Raw genomic sequence first — 24,023 nt, 5'->3', positions numbered from 1 at the left:
ATGCTATCATTTGGGTAAATAAATATTTTTCTTTCAGTGAACATTCTCGGATCAAAACATGAATACAATTCCACACCCCGTTTTGGTAAGTATTCTTTCTTTAAATTCAGAAATGGAGCCCATAAAAATACTGTTAATACATTAATTAATACTCTGTTATGCTTTATTTGTGTGCATTTGCTTTAGAATCCTATTTGAACCAGATTTTAAAATCCCATTTCAACTACAATTTCCACTCTTATCCAACATTTTTAAAAAAGCACCACCTGGAATTTTAACCCTAAAAGTCCTTTTCCAACCAATGAATCATCTCGGCATAAATAATTGGACATTTCCATCGTCCATCTTCTTCTTTGTGGTCCAACCGTCCCTCGTCATGACAACACTTTGATGTGTTCATCAATTCAAACCAAAGTATTTGCAAGATCAGATAACAGGAGACGTTTTAGTGCTTCAAAAAAAAAACAGTTTGGCTTTTGAAAGCTGATTCTTTGGGACCCCCCTCAGGCAATGCGGCCTTTTTAGGGTGGGGGGCATCATCTTTTAACTCCATATTATAAACATTCTTCACAACGGATTCTCATTTTGCCTTAAATTCGAGTCAAAATTAAACGGATTGAACCATAAACGCACCTCATTACATGTAGTGAATTTTCTTTTCAAAAATTTTTGGCGTGTTTTTTTCTTTTTTTTGCTCCACTCAGGTGTGTTTCGCCCCGCGCATGCGCAGTGCGCACGGCCAGGTGACAAGCCCCCATGTGAATCCCGCGTGTGTTTCACTCACTGGCCGGGACCAGAACCTTGCAGATGTCTATGTTGGACAGGATAGACTGGAGGGTGAGTTCATATTTACAACATTCATAATTTATATCGTATTTTTAAAAGCAAGAAGTCATTTAACAGCTAAAATAATGCATTAAAAAACCACTCCTTATTGAAAAAATCATTTAAAAGCACGAAAACAAGCCTTGTTCTTAACTCCTTGGCTCTACCATTGACAACACTGTGGAAATAATTTGGACATCCATCGCCGTCATTCACCCTAAAACGCAGTTACTCATATCTTTAATGCCTTTTTAAATATTTGCACTTGCGTAATTATACACTATAACCATTTGATCCAATTACAATGAATTAATTCAGGATTTATGATTGATAAAAGGAACGAATTCCGCCCTTTTGACATGTTTTATGAGTGTTTTGCAACACACACACACACACACAAACACACACACACACACACACACACAAAAGGTGAGGCCACGCGTAATTAATGGCATGCCTTTAAGTCTCCTCTGAGTGACGTCAATTAATAATCAGCACGCACTTGAGTTAATCTCGAGCATCTTTACCGTTCCCATGAACGAACCTCGTTTAATCTGCGATTATAATCCAGACGATGGGATTTTTTTTTACTTCTATGTATGGAAAGAAAATGAAATTGTTTTGAGCGGGATTTTTTATTGTTTTTTGCACGGCCAAGCTTCAAAGCGAGTTCGAAAATGCAAATGAGCTTTTAGGGGGAGGGTTGGGGGGTCTTTGTGTTTAGCCCCCTGGGGCTTGTTGCAGTTTTAAACAGGCTCATAATCACTGAGAAAATCCTTTAAATGCTGAAAATGCTCGTTTTTTTTAATCGTGAAGAGGTGCAGGATTTATCTGACGGAATTTAACTTGATTGTTTGGATTGACGGTGATAGACGTCCAATTCATGGGAGGAGCCAAATGGGATATTTTGCTATTAGTAATGCATTTTGGGGGATGATCATGTTTTCTGGTGATGAAATTTGACGAATTTCATTCCAATCTCATAAAATAATTTTTAAAAAAAGAAAGTGGACATAAATTATCCTGCATTTTATTTTATTTTAGTACTCATTGGCTGCCCATTGAGAATACCTGGGAGGGTTGGCAGCGATGGTTCGATATCTGCTAAATGCTCCCAGTCCAAAAAGATAGGGCGTCTATTGGCGTCATTGGCAGTGGATGAATTTCACATTCAGTGTAAATTACATTGTACACATTCATTCATTGTTAAATGTATTTCGTTGAATTTAACAGTTTAATGCTTTTATTGTCATTATACAAGAATCATGAGATTTAAAGCTTCACCATAAAGTGCAAAAATAACAACAACAAATAAATTATCATTAAATAACAAATCAAAAAATCAATTAATAAGTAAAATCTTTTCAAAGTTAGTGTACATTATCCTCCAGTTTTCAAATTTTTGTATATAAATCACATTTTTTTATTCAGTGTCAACAATTGTAAGAAAATCCTCTCCTTTTAATGAAAAAACAGAATAAAAATCATTTTTTTATATTTCAAATCCATCCTCCCTATTCATTCCTATCCACTTTTACTTCTTTTTTTCAAATCTTTTTTTTGACGCCAGACAGGCGCATCGTCCTCCAATTGGCCCTTTTGTCTCGGCCAATCAGAATCGCCCCTCGTGGTTTCTTGCCCGGTGACGCCACTTGGCCCGACCACGCCCCCTGGAAGCACTCCGAAGACTTTGAAGGACTCAAAAGTCAAAGCCGTGTTTTCCTCCATGAGAGGGAGTCAAGTTTCTTCAGTTAAATGCAAAGCCTCGCTCTTTTTTCTCCGCACACGCGACGAGCCGCCGATAAGAGAAAACGTCACGTTCAACCCCCCCATTTCTTTTTCTTTTTTTACCTCTTTTCCACGGAAAAGTCTCCGTTTGGATCGTGCTTCGTCGGGATCTTCCGCACCGCACCAAATTGGATTAACAGCACTTTATTATTCACTCTACTTGGTTTTTATTTTTATTTTGGGGGGGTGACAAACACTTTTTTCCCCCGGAGATCACCATGTTGTGGAAATTAGCAGACAACGTCAAATATGAGGATGATTGCGAGGTGAGTTCGAGGACGAGAAAGTGACGTATTTCAGGCTAGAAAAGTTGGAAATATGTGGCAAGAATCTTTTCACAGTGTTTGGGTTTTTTTTGTTTTATTGTTAAATTGAATATAAAAGGTGTTTTAACTTTTGGGGGGGGCTGTTGTAGAATTAACTTTAGTAATTGTAATGTTACAACCCGTACTTATCCAGTGGAGATTGGATTATAGTATATTCCCATTCATTAAAATGCAAAAATCTATCAAATAATTCAAAAACATACATACATGTGATATAATTTGACCAAACTTATGGACAAGGAATTTATTTATTTAGAAAAAAAGTGGGGGACTATTAGTTCATCTCTCTAATAACCCCCCAAAAATGAACCGAGTGTCTTAAAAACCACAATAAAAATTAAAGTTACCATCCAGTCGAAAAATCACAAAGATATAAATATGATCCATTGCTAAAGTAAACGTTTAAAAGTGGCTTGCTTCCTCCAGGAACGACACGACGGCGGCAGCAGCAATGGCAACCCGCGTTTGCCCCACCTGCCGGCGGTCAGCCAGCACCTGTACAGCCCGTCCCCGGCGCTGTCACACTCGGCCGGCTCGGACTTCCAGCCGCCCTACTTCCCGCCCCCTTACCAGCCCCTGTCGTACCCACAGTCGGGCGATCCCTACGTCCACCTGGGCGACCCGTTCAGCCTCAACTCGCTGCACCAATCGCAGTCGTCCAACCACCACCAGCACCACCAGCAGCAGCCGCAGCAGCAGCAGCCTCAGCAGCAGCCGTGGCCCGGGCCGGGGCGCCCGGGACAGGAGGGGCTGTCGGCCCACGGCCGCGGCGGCCTGGCCGGCCACATCCTCGGCCTAGAGGCCGGCGGTGGTGGAGGCTCGTCCGGGTTGCGGAGGGAAGGCTTCCGCCGGCCGGAGCTGCTTCCCCCGCATGCCCACGGCATTGAGGCGGCGGTGATTGGCGACGGCATGGCCATGCACGACATGGGCCACGGGATCGACGACGTGCAGGTGAGTTATATCCGAACCACACCCAATAGAGCATGACCGAGTCGACTTTATGTCATTTTTGTGAAATTAATTTTTTGGGGAAAACAACTTTATCTTAGCCCCATATTGACTTGGCTTTTTTTTTAAATGTGCCGTATGACTTTTGAACATATAAGTCATTATTTTTCATATACATTTTTAGCCCCATATTGACTTGGCATTTAAAAAAAATGTGACGTATGACTTTAAAACATATGATAAGTCATTATTTTTCATATAAATTTTTAACCCCATATTGACTTGGCATTTTTTAAAAAATGTGATGTATGACCTTAAAACATATAAGTCATTATTTTTCATATATGCTTTTATTCCCATAAAAATAATTTCAATTGAATCAAACAGAAATACACAAATTATGGACCCCAATAATGCTCCAGATTTTTTATTGTCTTATTTTAATTTTAATTTATAATATTTAACTCTTTGCCTACCGACATCCACTCCCTTTAAACTGATAGTACGCGTCTTTCACCACCATTGACAGCGCTAGAAGTCCAAAATATTCTGAATCAATGTTCAATCGCTGCCACAGCTCCCTCTCAAAAAGGATTGGACGTCTAATGCCGTCAATGGCAACCAATGATAAACAATTATTTCCTTTTTTTCCCCACACAACTATATATATTTTTTATTTTTCTATCTGAATGTGCCAAAGTGTGTAATGAGAAATTTCCCATTCACCAACTTGGAGGTCATTTAGACTTTTGTGTATTGACATTTAAACCTTCTACCAAGCCTTTAATCTCATAAAACTGCCGTACGTTTGACACCCCTGATCTCCAAAATACCAATATCTGTTTTAACTGTGAACTGTTTTTCAATGTTGTTGATAATGTTTTCAAACTTACATCGTATAAAAAAATAAATCATTTCTGGGTCTAATTTTTCTGTTCTTTTTTTCCCATCCAGCACGTGGATGACCACAGTATTATTATGGCGGACCAGACAGTCATCAAAAAAGGTGAGTTTACCCTCCGAACCGCTAACGTCTTCCGTCCGGGTGTCGCTTCACGTCAACAATTTTGGGTTAGAATCCCGATGGCATATTTTTGCATGCGAGTCGCCTGATTTTACGGATCGATACCGAGTCAGATACCTTGGAAATCTATTAAAGAGGCAAAATAGCTTCTTTAAAAAAAAAAAAATCACCTGTTTGTACAAAGCTATCCAACATTTAAAGCCATTTAAGAGGGTGAAAACATTTTTATTTTATTTATTTTTTAGTCACACATACAGCACAAAATAAAATTGCGGACAAATGACGTTAAAATATTTGGTTCTCAAAAATGGACTTGAATTAAAAAATAATCCAATGTGATGAATGAAGCTCTCTTAATTGTGATTTTTTAAAAATGGTATGCCAAAGTTAGTTTCACTAGTCTAAAAATTAATATAGTATAAATAGAAATATATACCATAGTACTGAATAGGCGTTTTTTGCCATTTAATTATTATTTAACAGCTGATGGACCCCATTCAAAATGGATTGGACGTCAATGGCAGCCAATAAATTAATCCTGAAAAATGACAAACCACATTTAAAAAAAAATCTAATAATTTGTATAAACCCACAAAGCAACTGAATAACATCAATTGCAATAAAAGCTGCTGTCAGACCCCCAAAAGAGCAAAATGCATTGGACGTTTATCCCCGTCAATGGCAGCCCATGAGCAAATCCTTAAAAAAATCAACAAATCCATTTTTAAAAACCCCACTCCTTTTTTCCACCCAATTCTAATCCTCCGAAAATGACGTAATCGGGCTCGATTTCCGATCACATGATCAAACTTGGCATAAAAAAAATTCTATTCGGCCCGTCGTAGCGCGCTTAGCTTCCGGGCCGATCCCAGCGGGGTGCGGCACCCACCCGAGCTCGCACGTGAAGGAGGGCAGTTCCGTCATTTGTTGGGACACGAACGGTTTTGATTAAGGAGCTCAATTCCCAAACCTTTTGTCATCGGGAGCCTATTAAATTGGGCTTTGAGTCACAGCAACAGCATGTTGACTAAGAGCACATTTAATCCCAGACCAGAGAACGCCAAAATTATTTCCTCACGGAACTCGTGCCGCTTTTTACGATATGTCGTCAAACTCGTTGAAGAAGGCCGCAAGTGCGTCAAATTTCAGCCACACGGAACTAAATGCGTAAATCCCAGCCTGCACAGTGTCTGTTGCGATTTTTGTATATCACTTTGGATTAAAAAATAGATCAAAAAAGGCATAAAAGTACATTGACATCCATTAATTTGGGAAACGGCGGCCCGGTGGCTTAAGTGGTTAGTGCGTCGGCCTCACAGCTCTGGGGTTCTGGGTTCAAATCCAGGTCGGTCCACCTGGGTGGAGTTTGCGTGTTCTCCCCGACCGGCGTGGGTTTTCTTCGGGTACTCCGGTTTCCTCCCACATTACAAAAACATGCATGCTAGGCTAATTGGACACTCTAAATTGCCACTAGCTATGAATGTTAGCGTGGGTCCTGGGTTCAAATCCAGGTCGGTCCACCTGCGTGGAGTTTGCGTGTTCTCCCCGACCGGCGTGGGTTTTCTTCGGGTACTCCGGTTTCCTCCCACATTCCAAAAACATGCATGCTAGGCTAATTGGACACTCTAAATTGCCCCTAGCTATGAATGTTAGCATGAATGGTTGTTTGTCTCCTTGTGTCCTGCGATTGGCTGGCCACCAATTCAGGGTGTCCCTCGTCTCGTGCCCGAAGTCAGCTGGGATAGGCTCCAGCACCCCCCCCCACGTACACATCTGGCTTTTATTGTAGTGTTATTTTCCCAATTTTTAATGCCGACCTGCTTTAATGCGGGATTCTAAATATGAAAAAGGATGAATAGCACTCAATATGGGATTAACATTGGGACACGATTGCTACATGTTAGCGCACGACGGCTAACAGCCGGCAACTAGTGGGCGCGAGTGGACTTGCAGCCAAATATTATTTATTTTCACCAATAAGACAAAAAAGACAGAAGTCGCACTCGAGTGTTTTTAGATGACCAATTTTTATTTTAGCATCTGTTACAGTAACAACAGTAAAATGGAGAATAACGAGCTAAATAGGCTTTTGTTAGCATAAATGTTTTTCAGATAACAATAGAGTAAAAACAACAACATAACAAGCTGTTGGTGGTCAGAAAGAAAATAAAAGCAGTCGCTTTTCCGTATTGGTGAAAAGCCCAGCCAAACTATGAAAACTAGTGCGACTTATAGTCCAGAAAATGCGTCCTGGAAATTCATTTTTAACGCTCAAAACAAGCTGGAGATCATTTTTTGACTCCATTTTGGAAAGAAAAGGTTCCAAGATGTTGTCAATTTGACAAAAGATGTGGAAAAAAAATCCAAATGCAGCAGGATGGGAAGATGTGATGACTCATGGCGTCCCGTTCCCACGCCGCCGGGCACGCCACGGGCAAAGTGGGCTTCCCCCGAGACGGCGGGCGGCACGTGTGACTTGTTGTGTGATTTTTGTCTCAGTATTAGGACTGCGAGGGGCCAGGAGCTTTGATCGCGTACAGAGGACTTGTTATCAGGGGGGCATCGTTGGCGGTGAGGATCGGTCGCCGGCGACGCCATTTTCTCATTTGTGTTAGTGTGCCGTGCCGTGCTTGTGTGTGCGTGCAGTCATTGTCGTCGGACCGATTCCCAGGGTCGTAAAATGGCGAATTACATTTTTTTTGTTGAGGGCGGCCCGGAGGTAAAGTGGTTAGAACGTCGGCCTCACAGTTCTGGGGCCGTGGGTTCGATTCCAGGTTGACCTGGAGTCTGCATGTTCTCCCCTGGCGTGCGTGGGTTTTTTCCGGGTACTCCGCTTTCCTTCTAATTCCTAAAAACATGCATGCTAAGCTAATTGTAGGCTAAATTGCCCTTAGCTGTGATTGGTTGTTTGTATCCTTGTGCCCTGCGATTGGCTGGCTTATTGATTCAGGGTGGGTGTTGTTAGATGGGATGGGCTCCAGCACCCCCCGCGACCCTTGTGAGAATAAACGGTTTGGAAAATGAACGAATGAATTTTTTTTGTTTAGCTCGGTTTTGTAAAAAATGAAAAATGTCGAGTATTTGAGTACATTTTGCTAATATTTGAGTATATTTCGCTAATATTTGAGTACATTTTGCTAATATTTGAGTACATTTTGCTAATTGAGTACATTTTGCTAATATTTGAGTGCATTTTGCTAATATTTGAGTGCATTTTGCTAATATTTGAGTGCATTTTGCTAATATTTGAGTACATTTTGCTAATATTTGAGTACATTTTGCTAATGTTTGAGTACATTTTGCTAATGTTTGAGTACATTTTGCTAATATTTGAGTACATTTTGCTAATATTTGAATTACACGAGTTGTCGGCCATGTTTTGCTACCTGTTTTGTTGATGTAGTTTTTTGTGTTTTTTTTGTGGGAATTTCATTCAAATTTAGGATTTGGCAAAAGTAGAAATTAAAGTAGTACCGTATTTCCCCAGACTAAAAGTGGCACTTTTTTCTTAGTTCGTTTCAAATGCGACTTGTCATTTTCTCTTATTTTTCACTCTGACGGCCAGCCGCTTATGTTATGTATTTTACGCAATAATTATTGATGGAATAAGAATTTATGTATTTGAGGCTATGAGAAATTCAATCCGACCCTCTTTGAAAAAAAATAGTTGGACATCTAGCATCGTCAATGGTACTTTTTAGCCACTCCCACAAATTATACTTCCTATTTTTTGGTGCAGTTTAAGATTCGTTGTTAATGTATTGGCCACCATTCTGACTGCACGACTCCAAAAATTCCGATTTAAAGCGCCGGTGTGCAAAAATAAAAAAAATAAAAGCATTTAATTCTGTATGTAGGAAATTCGCCATCTCACCCCGATTTTTTCTCCCCGCCCCCCCGTCCAGGACCCGTGACCCTCCCCAAAGGCAACACGCTGGGCCTCCCCTTCCAGAAGGAGACCCTCCTGGGCATGGTGTCCAACCCCACGGAGGTCTTCTGTTCGGTCCCGGGTCGTCTCTCCCTGCTGAGCTCCACCTCCAAGTACAAGGTGACGGTGGCCGAGGTCCAGAGGCGACTCTCGCCGCCCGAGTGCCTCAACGCGTCGCTGCTGGGCGGAGTTTTACGCAGGTCAGAAAACCTTCCAAAGACTCAAGCGTTGTCGGTCCGGTTTTGGGTCTCGTTGATATCCGACTTTCTAGCTTAGTATGCTAACATTTGGACCTTGACAAAGATGAATGTCTTATTTATTCGTTTAAACCGGAAAAAGTGGCTCCTCATCGTCATTAGACGTCCAATCCATTTTGATTGGGAGGCCCGGCATTGAACAATCCGCAGTTGTGCACAAACTTGCTCATAAACCGAAAGTAACATACATAAGTATTTTATTTTATGATTATTTCTAAGCCACCCACTTTATCCTGCTCTCTGCCAGCTTTTTAAAAACCTGTTTGCACAAAAAAATGACTTTCCGTCGCAACATCAAATTTCTTTTTGTCTTTGTCGGTCAGAAAGCGCCGATTTTCATCTCGTTAAAAATGTTTTGAGTTAAGAGCATGAATCCAGGGCCAAATAAACTCTTATTTCAAGACACTACTGCAAAAATATACAGCGACAGCATTTGGAAAAGCGTCAAAACGTGTTAAATGTGCTTTGTGGGGAATTTCCTCAATTATGCTATGTGGTGTATGTGTGTGTGGGTGTATGTATGTGTGTATATATATGTGTGTGTGTGTGTATGTGTGTATGTGTGTGTGTGCTTGTGAGACAGTCCAATACACACCAGACTCCCCTGACTGGAAATTTTGTGCTTGAAACGCACGTTTGCTGCTTCCCATGTGCCCGGGAATCTTGCTGACACACAAACATACACACACACACACACATTCACAAGCATTTTTAAGTAGGTCATTTAGCAACGAGGTGGGCTATCACTGGGGGGGTCATGTAGCAAAGATGCGGCCGGCATTCATGCAGAAGATTGCGTTGCGGGGGATTCGTGTGTGTGTGTGTTTTGTTAAAAAAAAGTGTATTCATTTGTGTGTCATCAGACGCTGATAAAACCCGTGTGTGGGTGAGAAATTCCAGAGCTGTCAGGTGTATTTGTTTACGAATTTGATTTCATAAAATGCTTGGAATTGGTCCAAGGCGGTTCAGCGAGGAAAGGGAAGAAGGTAGCGTCTTTCTCACGCTTTGAAGCCAGCGGATGCTAGTTTTTATAGCTTCTTAGCGTTGGCTTCTTGACAAGTAGTAAACGTATGTATTTGAGCTCAGGTGTGCACACCTGTTTTTTTTATTTTTGTTTTTTTTATAGACGTCTAGGGTTTCATTCAGTGGGAGTTGAGAAGATTTTGCTTGGTGTGCCTCAGAGCTCTGTACTTGGTACGTTAGCATTCGGGTTCGCGTACGTAGGCGGTGCCATTGTAGCATGTAAGGTTGTAGTAATTGTATGTAAATGAATAATATTCTACTTTTTAAAAGTTTTGATCCATTTTAACAGGACTTTTTTTCTTTAAAAATTGAATTGAACGCTTTTACGAGTGGTTAGCGCGTCGGCCTCACAGCTCTGGGGTCCTGGGTTCAAATCCAGGTTGGTCCACCTGTGTGGAGTTTGCATGTTCTCCCCGGGCCTGGGTGGGTTTCCTCCGGGTACTCCGCTTTCCTCCCACATTCCAAAAACATGCATGCTAGGCTAGCTGGCTAACACTAAATTGCCCTTAGGTAAGACTGATTGGTTGTTTGTCTCGTTGTGCCCTGCGATTGGCTGGCCACTGATCTAGGGTGTCCCCCAAGTCTGGCCCAGAGACAGCTGGGATTGGCTCCAGCACCCCCTGCAACCCTGATGAGGATAAAACAGTCCGGAAAATGAGATGAGATGAACGCTTTTATTGTCATTCTACACCACAGGTGTCAAAGTGGCGGCTCGGGGGCCAAATCTGGCCCGCCTTATCATTTTGTGTGGCCCGGGAAAGTCAATCATGAGTGCCAACTTTCTGTTTTAGGATCAAATTCAAATGAAGAGTATGTCAACAACATAAATAAGTAGGGAGTGCATAAATAACAACCACAAAAGAACCACAAACAGATAAATAATCAATAAATAAGTCATACATAAAAAAGTAGTCAACATAATAAATAAGTAGTGATGTCTAATCAGACTACCAGATGAGATAAGATATCCTAAATATCGATTGTGATGTTCTTTTTGGAAAGATTTGCTTTAAAATGTTAGCTTGTTTGTGTTCACAGAGCCAAATCGAAAAACGGTGGACGCTCGCTGCGGGAAAAACTGGACAAAATCGGCCTCAACTTGCCGGCGGGAAGACGGAAGGCGGCCAACGTCACTCTGCTAACGTCGCTGGTGGAAGGTGAGATGCGTCGCCGTGCGTCGCCTCCGCGTCTTCCTCGTCCGCTGTAATTAGCGAGCCGCTGGAATGCTGCCACAATAAAGCGAGAATGTGGGAACGGCGTGACCGCCGTGCCCTGAACGCCACTCATGGTTGACATTCTTAGCAATTGAACAACAGCACGGAAACTCCGACTCTTCAAAACCACTAAAAAACGGCTTTGCGACGCGATACGCGCAAAAAGCTACATTCTTCATCTTCTGCAAGGAATGGGATAATCTCACCCAGGTTGACCGGTTTGTCGTGAGCCTTGCTTGCGTCATGTGACCCGCCGCTGTAAAATAACATTGGAAAACGGTCCCATCGGGTTTCTCAACTCTTTCTGAACTACAGTAATCCCTCGCCATTTCGCGGTTCAACTTTCGCGGCTTCGCTACATCGTGGATTTTTTTCTGAAAATGTATTTTTATTTATTTATTTTTTTTTATTTACTTTTTAAAAGTTCATAAAAATGTTAAAATCCATGCTGAAACTCGGAACCAGAAGTGACTGATTTTTTAGAGTAGATTTTTTTTAGATTAGAACTTTATTTCATCCCGTATGGGATTTTTTTATTTTATTTTTTTTTTTAATAGGGGTGACCCTATTTCGCAGTTTTTCGATCATCACGGCCATGTCTGGTCCATATTAACCGCAATATTCGAGGGATTACTGTACCACAATTCATATTTTTACCCAAGTAAAATGATCAAAGTGTACATTTATTAAATATTACAGCTATAAGCATGTCAAAATGTAATTAATATCTAAATATAATGTGTATTTTTAAAAATGTAACTACTTTAAATACTGTACTCACAGTGAAAATAGTTGTTCTCCACTTACTATAAATCACATGTGTCAAAGTGGCGGCCCGGGGGCCAAATCTGGCCCGTCGCATTATTTTGTGTGGCCCGAGAAAGTCAATCATGAGTGCCGACTTTCTATTTTAGGATCAAAATAAAATGAAGAGTATAGATGTATATTAAATTTCCTGAAATTTTCCCCCTTTTAAATCAATAATTTTAATTTTTAAATCCATTTTTCTGTGTTTTTAGTTCAAAAATCATTTTGTAAACTCTAAAAATATATTTTAAAAAAGCTAAAATAAACATTGTTTTAGATCTATAAAAAAAACTGTATATTCAGGTCCTTTAATCCAGTTCATTTAATCCATTTATAAAAAAAATCTAAATATTATATCTAAAATAGTCCGGCCCACATGAAATCGAGTCGACGTTAATGCGGCCCACAAACCAACCCGAGTCTGACACCCTTGCTATAAATAAAAAATAAATAAAAAAGTTTTAGTCCAAGTCCTTTGTCTTCTGTGGCCATGTCTGATCTACATCAACCACCATATCCAAATATCCTAAATAAATGGTCACTTGAGGGCCCTTTAAGACAAAGAGGGACCCTCCAAGCGAAGGAGCCAATTATCCCTCACTGGCGAGGGGACAGGGGGCGGAGTCACAGACCTATTTGAACACTTAAACACTATATTATAGCTCTGCGCGTCACCTTAACCTTTGTTTTACGCTCTCTTCCCACCCCGCCACCCCACCAGACCCCCATTCAACCCACCCCCGGGGGTCCCGGGCCCGGCCGTACCATCTCCTTAGCTCCGCCCCTGCCTCGTCAGCGGACAAGCGGTCCAATTCATTCCGCTTATATCGCCCGTCCATCTTTTCTTTAGACCTCACCGTTGTAAACACGGGTGGGCGGGGCATCTTTGGGCCCCGCGGCCATGACGGTCACAAGGACGCCGCGTCTTCGCTTTGATCCAAAAGTCTGATGACCGCGGTTATTTTGGGAATAGGCCGCGTGAATACGTCCTTGTTATCGGGCGCGGGGTTGTTCGCCGCCGGGTCCGAGTTTGGCGGCGGCCTGGCGCGCTTGAACGATGGAAAGAAGCGCCTTCTCACGGCCGTCTCGTCTCCGTCCCCCCTTCAGGCGAAGCCGTTCATCTAGCCCGTGACTTCGGATACGTGTGCGAGACGGAGTTCCCCGCCAAGGCCATCGCCGAGTACCTGGGCCGGCCGCACGCCGAACGCAACGAGGTCAACTCGCGCAAGAATATGCTCCTGGCAGCCAAGTGAGTCGCTCGCCCGTCGTTTTTGGGAAATCTGGCGGGGGGTCTTTGATGGGTCGCCTTTGATATTAAGAGGTGCTGGGCATCCAATCAAAAAGGTTTGTTTTGAAAACGCATTTTGAACCCTTGGACGACTATTGCCATCAATGTTAGAGTTGAACTGCGTATTTATTACAGTAGATTGTTTCATTTTGTTTTTTTTATACTTTGTCCTATTGATGACATTTTTGAAAAGTTTTATCTTTATTTTATTTAGAATATTTTTTAATTTACAATTTTCTCTCACAACATGTCAGTGCGGTCGGTGGGGTGTATCGGAGGAAAAAAAACACAAAATCCAACACTTAAATGTAAAAAAAAAATCCTTACTACCGTATTTTCCGGACTATAAGCCGCTTTAAAAAAGGTTATTTTTTATAAGCGGCTTATAGTCCGGAAAATACGGTAGTGAGGATTTTTTCAACAAAACACAAGTTGCCCTTGAGTATTAGTCGCAGGGCCCGCCAGCTAAACTAAATTTTATTTAAAAAAAAATCCTTTTTTTTTTAAATTCAAAAACACAAAATCCCACACTTAAATGTAAAAAAAAAAATCCTCACTACCGTATTTTCCGGACTATAAGCCGCTTTAAAAAAGGTTATTTTTTATAAGCGGCTTATAGTCCGGAAAATACGGTAGTGAGGATTTTTTTTTTACATTTAAGTGTGGGATTTTGTGTTTTTAAATTTAAAAAAAAAATGTAATTATTTTAAAATAAAATTTAGTTTAGCTGGCTGGCCCTGCCACTAATACTCAAGGGCAACTTGCGTTTTTTTTCCCTCTCTGACCACCAATATAGCCAGTTACATTTTTATTTTAGACTGATGACATGAAAAAAAACAATGTTAACACATGCACATTTAGCTCGTCATTTCCCCCATCTTACTACTATTTGATTTAGTTTTTTGATCAAATCAAAACCTCTTCTAGCTCCCTTCATTATTTCCATCTGTATCTTTTCAAGTAAAAAAAAAACAACCCAAAAAACTGAATGCAGGAAATGACTTTTGCAGGCAAATCTGCAAGGAGTTCACCGACCTGCTGACGCAGGACCGCTCCCCGCTGGGCAACTCGCGTCCGGCGCCCATCCTGGAACCGGGCATCCAGGGGTGCTTGACCCACTTCAGCCTGATCAGCCACGGCTTCGGCTCGCCGGCCATCTGCGCCGCCATGACGTCGCTGCAGAACTACCTGAACGAGGCCCTCAAACACGTGGACAAGATGTACCTGAACTCCGACGCTCAGGGGGGCGCCGACGGCGTCGGCAAATCCGCCGACAAACTGGACAAGCACAGGAAATGAAACCATTAACCCCCCCGTCCCCCGCCACCGTGGACCCCTTCTCCCCCGCGAACTTCAAATGCCCCTCCCCCAACCCTTACAAACAAGTATTGTCGCACGTGGCTGCTTCCTAAAATAATATAGTCGCCCCTTTAACAACACTTCAACTTAAACTTGGAATTACGCCACTTTAAGATGCTACATTCTTTATTTTTTTGTGTTTTTTGTTTCTATTTTGACTTGAAATACCGAGAAACACATTTGAGGAATCTTGTTTCTTGAAAGACTTTGAGCGTAACGCTCGTATTCGGAAGGAAGCGAGCTAGCCGGCAAGCTAGCTAGTAGCTAGCTGCTAATGACATGACTTGGGAAAACAAGTTTCTTGTCCCGTTTTAACTGGTTTTCAGTTTTTACATGGTTAAAAGTGACAAATTCTACTTTTTAACAAGTTACCTTTTAAATTTTACATGTTAAATTCGTGACTTCTTTGTTTTAACACGCAAGTTTCACATTGTTGTGATAAAATAAGCTCTACAATTTACACGATCAGTTTTAACGTGACAAGATTCAAGTTTTAAAGTAACGTGTTTTACCAGGATGAATTTCTACGTAACCTTTGACATTTTCATGTCAACTTTAACACGACAACAAATGAGTTTTCCATTCAAAAGTGACGATCCCAGTGTGAAAAGTCACACAATTCACGCTTTAAAGTAATGAGTTCTGCATTTAACGCGATACGCTTGAACGCGTCGCGTTTCACGGCATTTCTCTCACTTTAACGTGATTACTTTCACATCATGAGTGTCACTTCTCGACAAGTTAGAACGTCAAAGCACGACAAATCTGTCTTTCGGACGGCTAGCATCGCTCTTTTAGCTAACAAAGCTACTCGTAGCGCTCGTTGTTTCGTTTTTTTTGTTATTTTTCTCCCCCCGTCGAGAGGACATCATTTCAAAATGAGTCGCTTTGAGCTCCTCTTCCTTCCTCCTCTTCCTCCTCCTCCTCATCCTCCTCGTCAACGGCGTCTGGAGGCAAATCCTCTGATTTCCTGTGTCTCGACGGACTCGCAAAAGGACTACTTTTTTTCCGTTGTTATTTTGATGAGAACGAACGTTATTATTATTACTCGTGCTTCGTTTTGTGCCGTTTGAACGAACGGCTCACACAACTGAATCCTCCATTTTGACCATCTTAAAGGAGACATTCTATCTACCGTATTTTCTGGACTATAAGTCGCTCTAGGGTCATTCAATCAGACAAGACTGGGGTAGTTAAAACACAGGGACGGGTCTAAAAAATAGATTGACAGGGAGGCGAGATCATTTTGAGGACTGCATTATCGACTCTGGTCTTTTTTCAGTCATGATGGACTGCAAATATGTTTTTATGAGCCTTAAATTTGAAAAAAATTGCGCATAAAACAAAAAAAAATATCCTGGTATTGTTCCAGTGACGTTTTTATCTCATTTTTAATGTGTTTTCGTGATAAATTACATGGTTGGAGTCGATAAGAGTCCGTGGTAAAGTAGAACTCGTGGTGCGTTCAATGCAGTCGGAAATTAGAGCTTTACCTAGTAAATGTCAAATTGCCTGGAGATTTTTTTTCCATGGCTAGCAAAACTGTATTACGGTGAAAAAGCAATCCATATTGTAAGAATGCTAACATTTTTGTATACACAATTCTATATTATAATTAGCAGCCTTAACCAAAATAAGAAAAGTGTGATTTATAGTCCGGAAAATGCGATATTTTGGTGGCCCCTGCAACATTTTCCGTCATAATCCGTCACCTTTAAAATGTTCATTTGTTACCACGTTATGTGTTCATCCTTTTAGTATTTAAAAAAAATATTGACGAGTTTACTCCTGCGTGTGTGTATGTTGTGAGCATGTGGAAAAAAAATGTAAATATTTCTTTCTAATTAGACCCCAAATCCCAACATAGAATTTTATCCCCCTCCCCCGATGAGCTTTTCCTCAGATGTAAATATTTTTTTTAATTTATGTTGTAATTTAACAGGCTGTCTTTTTTTGTAAATAACGCTCACTATTTTTGTTGTTGTTTTTCTCTCGGTGTGTGGTTTTTACGACGACGTGTTTTATAACAAACGGGTTAGTTTTCTATCGAGTAGCCAGTTAGCCAGCGAGCATGTTATTTTTTGTCTTTGTTTTGGAAATGAGCGAAAAGATTCAAAAATAGCAGGAAAATAAACCATTCAAGCTCGAGGAAGACTCACATGGTTCTTTTCAAAATAAAAAAAATAATAAAAAGACAAAATTCCCCATTGTAAAGGATTCGTCACATTTCTGGGCGCGATGCTATAAATACACAATGAGACGAGGAAAAAAACATGTTTATGTAAGATTAGTCCGTTTTGATGTCTTTTAAGAGCTTTCGGCTAGTTTGGCGACCTTTGACCCCGGGCTTTCCGCCTGGGAAAGCGCTCGTTATTCGCGAACGTAACATTTAGCGAGTACGTGTTCGCCGGCTATTTTGGAGCCTCTCCCTTTAGAACCGGTTGGACCGGACGCGTCAGCGTCGGCGCGCTGGATCGGCACTTTGACGACCGGTCGAGCTCAACAAAACACGGAGGTGATTGATGGGATCTCTCGGCAGGTCTTTGAATGACGATTGATGTAAAGACTTTGGCTATGGCGGAGTGACGTGCAGATTTGGTGGTCTTGATGGGAAAATTCAGGGTTAATATCACGTGGGATGGACAAAATATATAGATAAACAAGCAGGGTGGACTGGAGAAGAACCAAAAGACAATTTTTGCGCTATTAAAAAAAATCAGTTTTAAAAAATGGGTGTCTATTAGAATCTGACAGCCGTTTCTGGCCACCATAAAAAATTTCAACTCTCTACGTTGCACGATTTGGACAAACGTAGCGAGAGAATCTTAACATACACACAAATTCACTTTTTGATTCTTAGCTACGTGCAGTCATTCACCTACAAATTTTTGCATCTTCATGATGCTTTAAATAAACAGTGGTTGTCTGTGTGTGCCCCCCCGACCGACAAAGTTGTGGTCTGGGATAGGCTCCAGCACCCCCTGATAGCAAACACCCCTGTGTTGAAAGTGGATGAAATGAATAATACATAGTATAAATGAATAATATAGATCTATAAATCCACATTTAAGTGAAAGTGTTGAATTCTTTTCATTCCTGATGTTTTGCAAGTGCAGTATTTTCTCTCATCATCCCTTCAAAATAAAATTTAAAAAAAGAGCTCACCTCACTCACATCTGTTTTCCTCCCAATTTTAAAAAACAACAACAACAACAAAAAACGAGCAGGCAAGCGGTGACCTCCATTACGTCTTCTCGGTCCTCTCTCTCTCTTATTGTGAAAGGGCGAGCAACCTTCCTCTCATACCGCATGACGCCATTCATCATTTTCCATGATGGAACGGCTACTAAGCGTGACCAAAAGCGTCCTATTGTTTGCTAGTAAAACTCCAAAAGGGCGAAACTCGCCAACAAAGAAGGTTGTACATTGAGAAAAGCCACTTTTCCACTTTAACAAGTTTCCCTAATCCGATTCGTTAGCTTCGCTATTCGCCGTTTTAAATCGACTTGGACATGACGGCCTCGTATCGGACGGGGCGTTCATGTACGTGGAAAGAAAATCTGGATTCGGACTTGTGTCGCTGTTGGCAACGTAAACAGATGGAAGTCATAGATGACATAAGAAGCTAATTTTGCGCCCTGGGTGGCCATAAACTTACCTTAAGATAATATATTACCGTATTTTCTGGACTATAAGTCGCGCTATTTTCCATAGTTTGGCTGAGCCCGCGATTAATACTCAAGTACAGTAATCCCGAATATTTAATTAATGTCGACCAAACATGGCAGTGAAAATTGAAAAATGGCAAAGTAGGGTCACCCCTATTATAATTACTGTTTTAATTTTTTTAATTTTGTTTTTATTCAATGCTGAGTCCTAGTAGCAAGTGGAAGACAGTGTGGATTTTCACATTTTTATGAATTAAAAAATGAATAAATAAATAGTTAGAAAAAAATTGCGGGTAGCCCAGGGGCCACACAAAATGATACGGTGGGCCAGATTTGGCCCCCGGGCCTCTGCTTTTCCACCTTTGCCGTGAACAAATTGAAGGAAAGTTTAACTCCAGACAAAGTAAATGTGCCAATTAAAAGGGGGGTCTGGGGGGGCGGGGCTTAATGGGTTCACAGCCTAATCCCAAAGGAAACGGGGGAAGGAATTAATCTAAATTACAAGGATGAGTCTGGACTATGCTGTGTGTGTATGTGTGTGTGTGTGTGTGTATGTGTGTGTGTGTGTGTGTGTGTGTGTGTGTTTGAGGGTGGGGGGTGCCGGAGTTCCAAAGGGAGGGGAAGCGCCTGCCTGTTTGAAAGGGGGCGAGTGGGGGTCATTACTTTTTCTCTCAACAATTAGCCGTCGAGCGGACCCCTCGCACCCCTCGCCCCTCCCCCACCCGCAGACAACAGATGTTGGCGTTTCTCAGGGAATCTTGCCGACCCGATGCCGTGACATCATCATCATCTTCCGTCATCGATGAGGAAGACCCCCATTTTATTGTCTTCATGGAAAGGTAGTATACTGCCCCTTAAAGACGTCACGCCGATTTCATCGATGACATCATCATGCCGGCCTCGTCACGCCGCCAATCGCCTCGCCGTCGTACGTCAGCGCCCTGCTGACCTCCAAATTGTCCGTAAATGATTGACAGACACGCCGCCCGGTCATAAGATGGTAGCGATGAAATTGCGGCCTTTCCATATCGTGACTTTCGGCCTCCATTTTTTACCGTGAGAACGCGGGATATTTCGAACCTTCATCAACGATCATTAAAATTGTGACTTTGGTCTTTTGTTGATGAAAATTACAATTTTTTTTATTGGGCACAAATTAAAATAATTCAACATTTTTAATCAATTTAGATTCAAATCACAGTTCTGGTGTCAAAGGTTAAGGTTCGAGTTTGCATGTCCCTCCCTGTGCTTACATGGCTTTTCTCCGGGTACTCTGGCCCAAAAAATGCATGTTAGGCTAGCTAGCTAACACTCTAAATTGCCCCTAGCTATAACTTTGTCTCCTTGTGCCCTCCCATTGGCTGTCCACCGATGAAGGCCGTCCCCTCACCTAGTGCCCGTTAATTGGCTGGCTCCAGCACCCCCCGCGACCTTTGTGAGAATGAACTGACTGGAATGGCAAACCTGTCTTTTAAGAATGGAAATAAGCCCCTCCCCCTCCTCCCAATGCCACCCTGGTGGATCCGCCCACAAAATCACTTTAAAGTGACATATTTTCCTTCACAAGTCGACAAAACTCCGACTAAGTCGCCGACGGAGCGACTCGACGGCCGTCCGTTAGGCACGGCGTTAGCGTAGCGAGAACAACCCGAACGAAAGCCACTTTGAAGGCGACTCTGACGGCAAATGCTTCCAGTATGGGGTGAATCATTGTAAAACCGCATTCATTTCCTGCATGTGTTTATCCAAAGAGGAGGATGAGATACAAAGCCGGTCCAGACTTGTTTGCAGCGTAGACGGCGGTGCCTGTTCGTGCGCACGGGGGTGTGTGCGCATGTGTGTGGGTGCGTGCGTGTGTGTGTGTGTGTGTGTGTGTGTGTGTGTGTGTGTGTTAGGAAATAAAGACGAACTTACCCAACTGTGGGAAAGCAACTGGAAGTAACACTTTGCATCTTAGCTGGCTTATCACAAACACGCGGTACATCTACGGCACATGTGTCAAAGTGGCGGCCCGGGGGCCAAATCTGGCCCGCCGCATCATTTTGTGTGGCCCCGGAAAGTAAATCATGAGTGCCGACTTTCTGTTTTCGGATGAAATTAAAATGAAGAGTATAGATGTATATTACATTTCCAGATTTTTACCCCTTTTAAATCAATCATTGTCATTTTTTAATCCATTTTTCTGTGTTTTTTTGTTCAAAAATCATTTTGTAAAATCTAAAAATATATTAAAAAAAGCTAAAATAAACATTGTTTTAGATCTATAAAAAACTGAATATTAAGGGCTTTAAATTCAGTTCTTTTAATTCATTTATTAAAAAAAATATCTAAATATTATATCTAAAATGGTCCGGCCCACATGAAACCAAGTTGACTTTAATGCGGCCCACGGACCAACTCGAGTCTGACACCCCTGATCTACGGGTTCGCCGCGGGTTTTATTGGGGGAAAAATGGAATGTGGCGGCAAGGCAAGCTTCAGACGCAAAATTCACGTCAAAAATGTGGTGCCGATTTTAGATTATTTCCTGTGTTTCCTCATTTTAAATCAATAATTGCAAAAATTTGTACTCATTTGAATGTCCAAAAATGATCTATCGATTAGCGCGATCGAGAAAGCTGTCAATTTATTAATCGATTAATTTTGGCAGCCTAGTTGGAAGAAATAACGACCCTCCGGATGTAATCGAAGCTACCAAAAAAATGACAAAAAATAAGTTTGACACCCCTGGAATAAACTAATCTCCGAATTTGAACGTTTAAAAATCCTGGCCCAAAAATGTCTGCCCCCAGGCTATCTTTATGTCAGTCTACTGCTTTGTTGTTAAAGCAACACATTGGAATAAAGTGTCCAATGTTTGAACTGAGCTGTCCAATCCGACGGCGGCAAATCCAAAGAGTGGAGAAGCAAAGCGAGCGTATGAAAAAAGCGTGACGTTCCCGCAACCGTACTGCTGACGCGAGCGAGCGAGCTAGCGAGCGCGACGGCGTAAAAGGGCCACCCGAGGGAGAAAGGCAGATGTGTGAGATACGGGGGTGATAAAGCTCCTATCTCAGCATGTTTACATGCTGCAACTGCTGCTTTTTTGTGCTATCTGATGAGCCGCTAAGTGCTAAAGTAGCAAAGTCAAATTTAATATTTATTTCCACATGGGCCTTATTTTTACAATATTGGACTGATTGACCTGTTATGACCTTTCATTTAATTTTGTGTTGTTGTGTTTGTGTGTACTTGCATGCTAGGCTAATTGTATGCTAAATAGTCAATGGGCTATGAGTGTGATTGGTTGTTTGTCTCCTTGTGTCCTGCGATTGGTTGGTGGCCGATTCAGAGTGTGCCCCGCCTAGTTGGCTGGGATAGGCTCCAGCACCCCCACGAACCTGGTGAGGATAAGTGGTTCGGAAAATGAGTGAATGTTTTGGGTGGGGGTATTTTATTGTATTCAATGGATTGGACTTGGCTGAGGAAAGTGGTTAGCCTGTCGGCCTTGCGCTTCTAAGCTCGAAGGTTTGATCCCCGGTCCGTACCTGGAGTTTGCGTGTCCTTGTGGGTTTTCTTCGGGTACTCCGGTTTGGTCCCACATCCCAACAAAACATACATGCTAGGCTAATTGTAAGCTAAATTGTCTGTTAGTATGAGTGTTAGCGTAAATGGTTTTCTACAATGTAGAATATATATGTTCAGTTATTATCTTTATTATTATTGTTGTTGTTGTTGTTATTGTTATTATTATTATTATCATTATTATTATTATTATTATTATTATGATTATTATTGTGGGTTTTCTTAGGGTACTCTGGTTTGCTCCCACATCCCCCCAAAACATACATGCTAGGCTAATTGTAAGCTAAATTGTCTGTTAGTATGAGTGTTAGCGTGAATGGTTGTCTACAATGTAGAATATATATGTTCAGTTATAATTTGTATTATTATTGTTGTTGTTGTTATTGTTATTATTATTATGGTTTTGTTGTTGTTATTGTTGTTATTATTGTTCTTCTTCTTATTATTATTGGGCGGCACGGTGGGGCGAGTGGTTAGCGCGTCGGCCTCACAGCTCTAGGGTCCCGGGTTCAAATCCAGGTCATGTCCCACCTGTGTGGAGTTTTCATGTTCTCCCCGGGCCTGCGTGGGTTTCCTCCGGGTACTCCGGTTTCCTCCCCCATTCCAAAAACATGCATGCTAGGCTAGCTGGCTAACACTCTAAATTGCCCCTAGCTATGACTGATTGGTTGTTTGTCTCCTTGTGCCCTGCGATTGGCTGGCCACCGATTTGCGGTGTCCCCCGCCTGTCGCCCGAAGTCAGCTGGGATAGGCTCCAGCACCCCCCGCGACCCAAATAAGGATTCAGCCTTTCAGAAAATGAGATGAGATGCTTATTATTATTGGTCTTTTGTGTTTTCCTACATGAAATTTCACTGTACGCTAAATCCCGTACGGAGGAATACGGGGAAAGCGTAGGGGTTGACAGGTATGAAACCTGGCGTGAGCGCACCTGTTATGGGTGTGGCAGTCAGTCACGCCGTATCGCATGTCTTAATCAACTCCCGTAGCACCTTGCGACCAGGATACACGCCTTTTTATCACTGTCAAGAGTTTCATAAATAGACTCCGACTTGAGCCCGGATGAATGTGTGTGTGACGAGTGTTTGTTTTTGCCTTCGGCATGCGTGAGCGAGCATGAATACGAGGTTGAATGTGTGATTACACAAGTGTGTGTGAGCGCATGAGCCCCAACGTAGCTCGCATGCGACCCGCCGTGTGTGTGTGTGTGTGTGTGTGTGTTCGCCGTTTTGTCCAAACAGACAGACGCTAGTCTCCGGCAAGGAGGAAAAAATGCGCCCGCTCCAAAATACCCGTCTTGTTCTGACACGCTGCATCATTTTACGTCCCACGCCAACCGCCTCGTCGAGGTTTCCACGGAAAAATAAAAACACTCGTAGAATCGGCGGGGATCGGAATTGGCGGCCATTTTTTGTGTCCTTTAGTTGGAATTCTAATGTGGAAAGAAAATAAATTCATTTTAATATGAATAGGATTATGTTATACAAGTATCGGTACCGATATTTGTTGGTTATGGTATCGGGAGTATGCTAAGAAAAACTTCAAGATGGCCGCCAGGTACATGCGTCGTCGTTCCAAAGTTGATGAGTGTATGAAAAAAGTGTATCAGTAGTAGAAATCCAATCCATTTGAAGGAACATTCATTTTTATTAGAAAATATTGGACGTCTAGGGCCGTCAAAATCAGGTACTGAATAAATAGCAGGCGCTTTGACGTGAATAAAATCATCTTTTAAAAATGTGTTACGAAATTAGCTGATTCATACTTCTTTATTTTAATGTCTGCATTGAATTGAATTGTGACCTCGCCCCTACCAAGATGGCGGCCTCGAGGCCGTGTTGGTAAGGGTAATGAGATTTCATTCGGCTGCTGTGAATTGGATTGGATTGGATTGGATAACTTTATGAATCTATGAAGAATCTATTGATAATTTTGCACATATTTTTCATATTCATTTTATTTCGATTTGGGATCCAATTAGGCGAGAAATGTGTGCTATTGAAA

At 41.9% G+C, this 24,023-nt stretch overlaps 1 protein-coding gene across 4 annotated transcripts; it reads left to right on the top strand.

The window, feature by feature from the left end:
• Positions 1-724: 724 nt before the first annotated feature.
• On the top strand, positions 725-16,935 carry tfap2c (transcription factor AP-2 gamma (activating enhancer binding protein 2 gamma)). Of its 4 annotated transcripts, none has more exons than XM_077602977.1 (8): positions 725-837; positions 3,366-3,890; positions 4,842-4,893; positions 7,411-7,482; positions 8,817-9,039; positions 11,158-11,276; positions 13,248-13,389; positions 14,439-16,935. In XM_077602977.1, the coding sequence occupies exons 1-8, from the start codon at positions 808-810 to the stop codon at positions 14,725-14,727; spliced, it is 1,452 nt and encodes a 483-aa protein (XP_077459103.1). In that variant the 5' UTR covers positions 725-807; the 3' UTR covers positions 14,728-16,935. The 4 variants fall into 4 exon arrangements, with proteins under 4 accessions (XP_077459103.1, XP_077459105.1, XP_077459102.1 ...); XM_077602976.1 differs by lacking the exon at positions 725-837 and adding an exon at positions 2,547-2,879; XM_077602979.1 differs by lacking the exon at positions 7,411-7,482.
• The last annotated feature ends 7,088 nt before the right edge of the window (positions 16,936-24,023 follow it).

Source organism: Stigmatopora argus, chromosome 6, assembly GCF_051989625.1.
Source record: "Stigmatopora argus isolate UIUO_Sarg chromosome 6, RoL_Sarg_1.0, whole genome shotgun sequence".
Classification (NCBI taxonomy): Eukaryota; Metazoa; Chordata; class Actinopteri; order Syngnathiformes; family Syngnathidae; genus Stigmatopora; species Stigmatopora argus.
Note: the sequence above shows the minus strand (reverse complement) of the source record. Positions and strands in the feature narration are given on the sequence as shown.

Coding starts and splice junctions, on each gene's coding strand:
- tfap2c (XM_077602976.1), top strand. CDS start 2,832: ATGTTGTGGAAATTAGCAGACAACGTCAAATATGAGGATGATTGCGAG. Junction 7,483..8,816: donor TCAGGGGGGCATCGTTGGCG/GTGAGGATCGGT, acceptor CCCCCCGTCCAG/GACCCGTGACCCTCCCCAAA. Junction 13,390..14,438: donor AATATGCTCCTGGCAGCCAA/GTGAGTCGCTCG, acceptor TGACTTTTGCAG/GCAAATCTGCAAGGAGTTCA.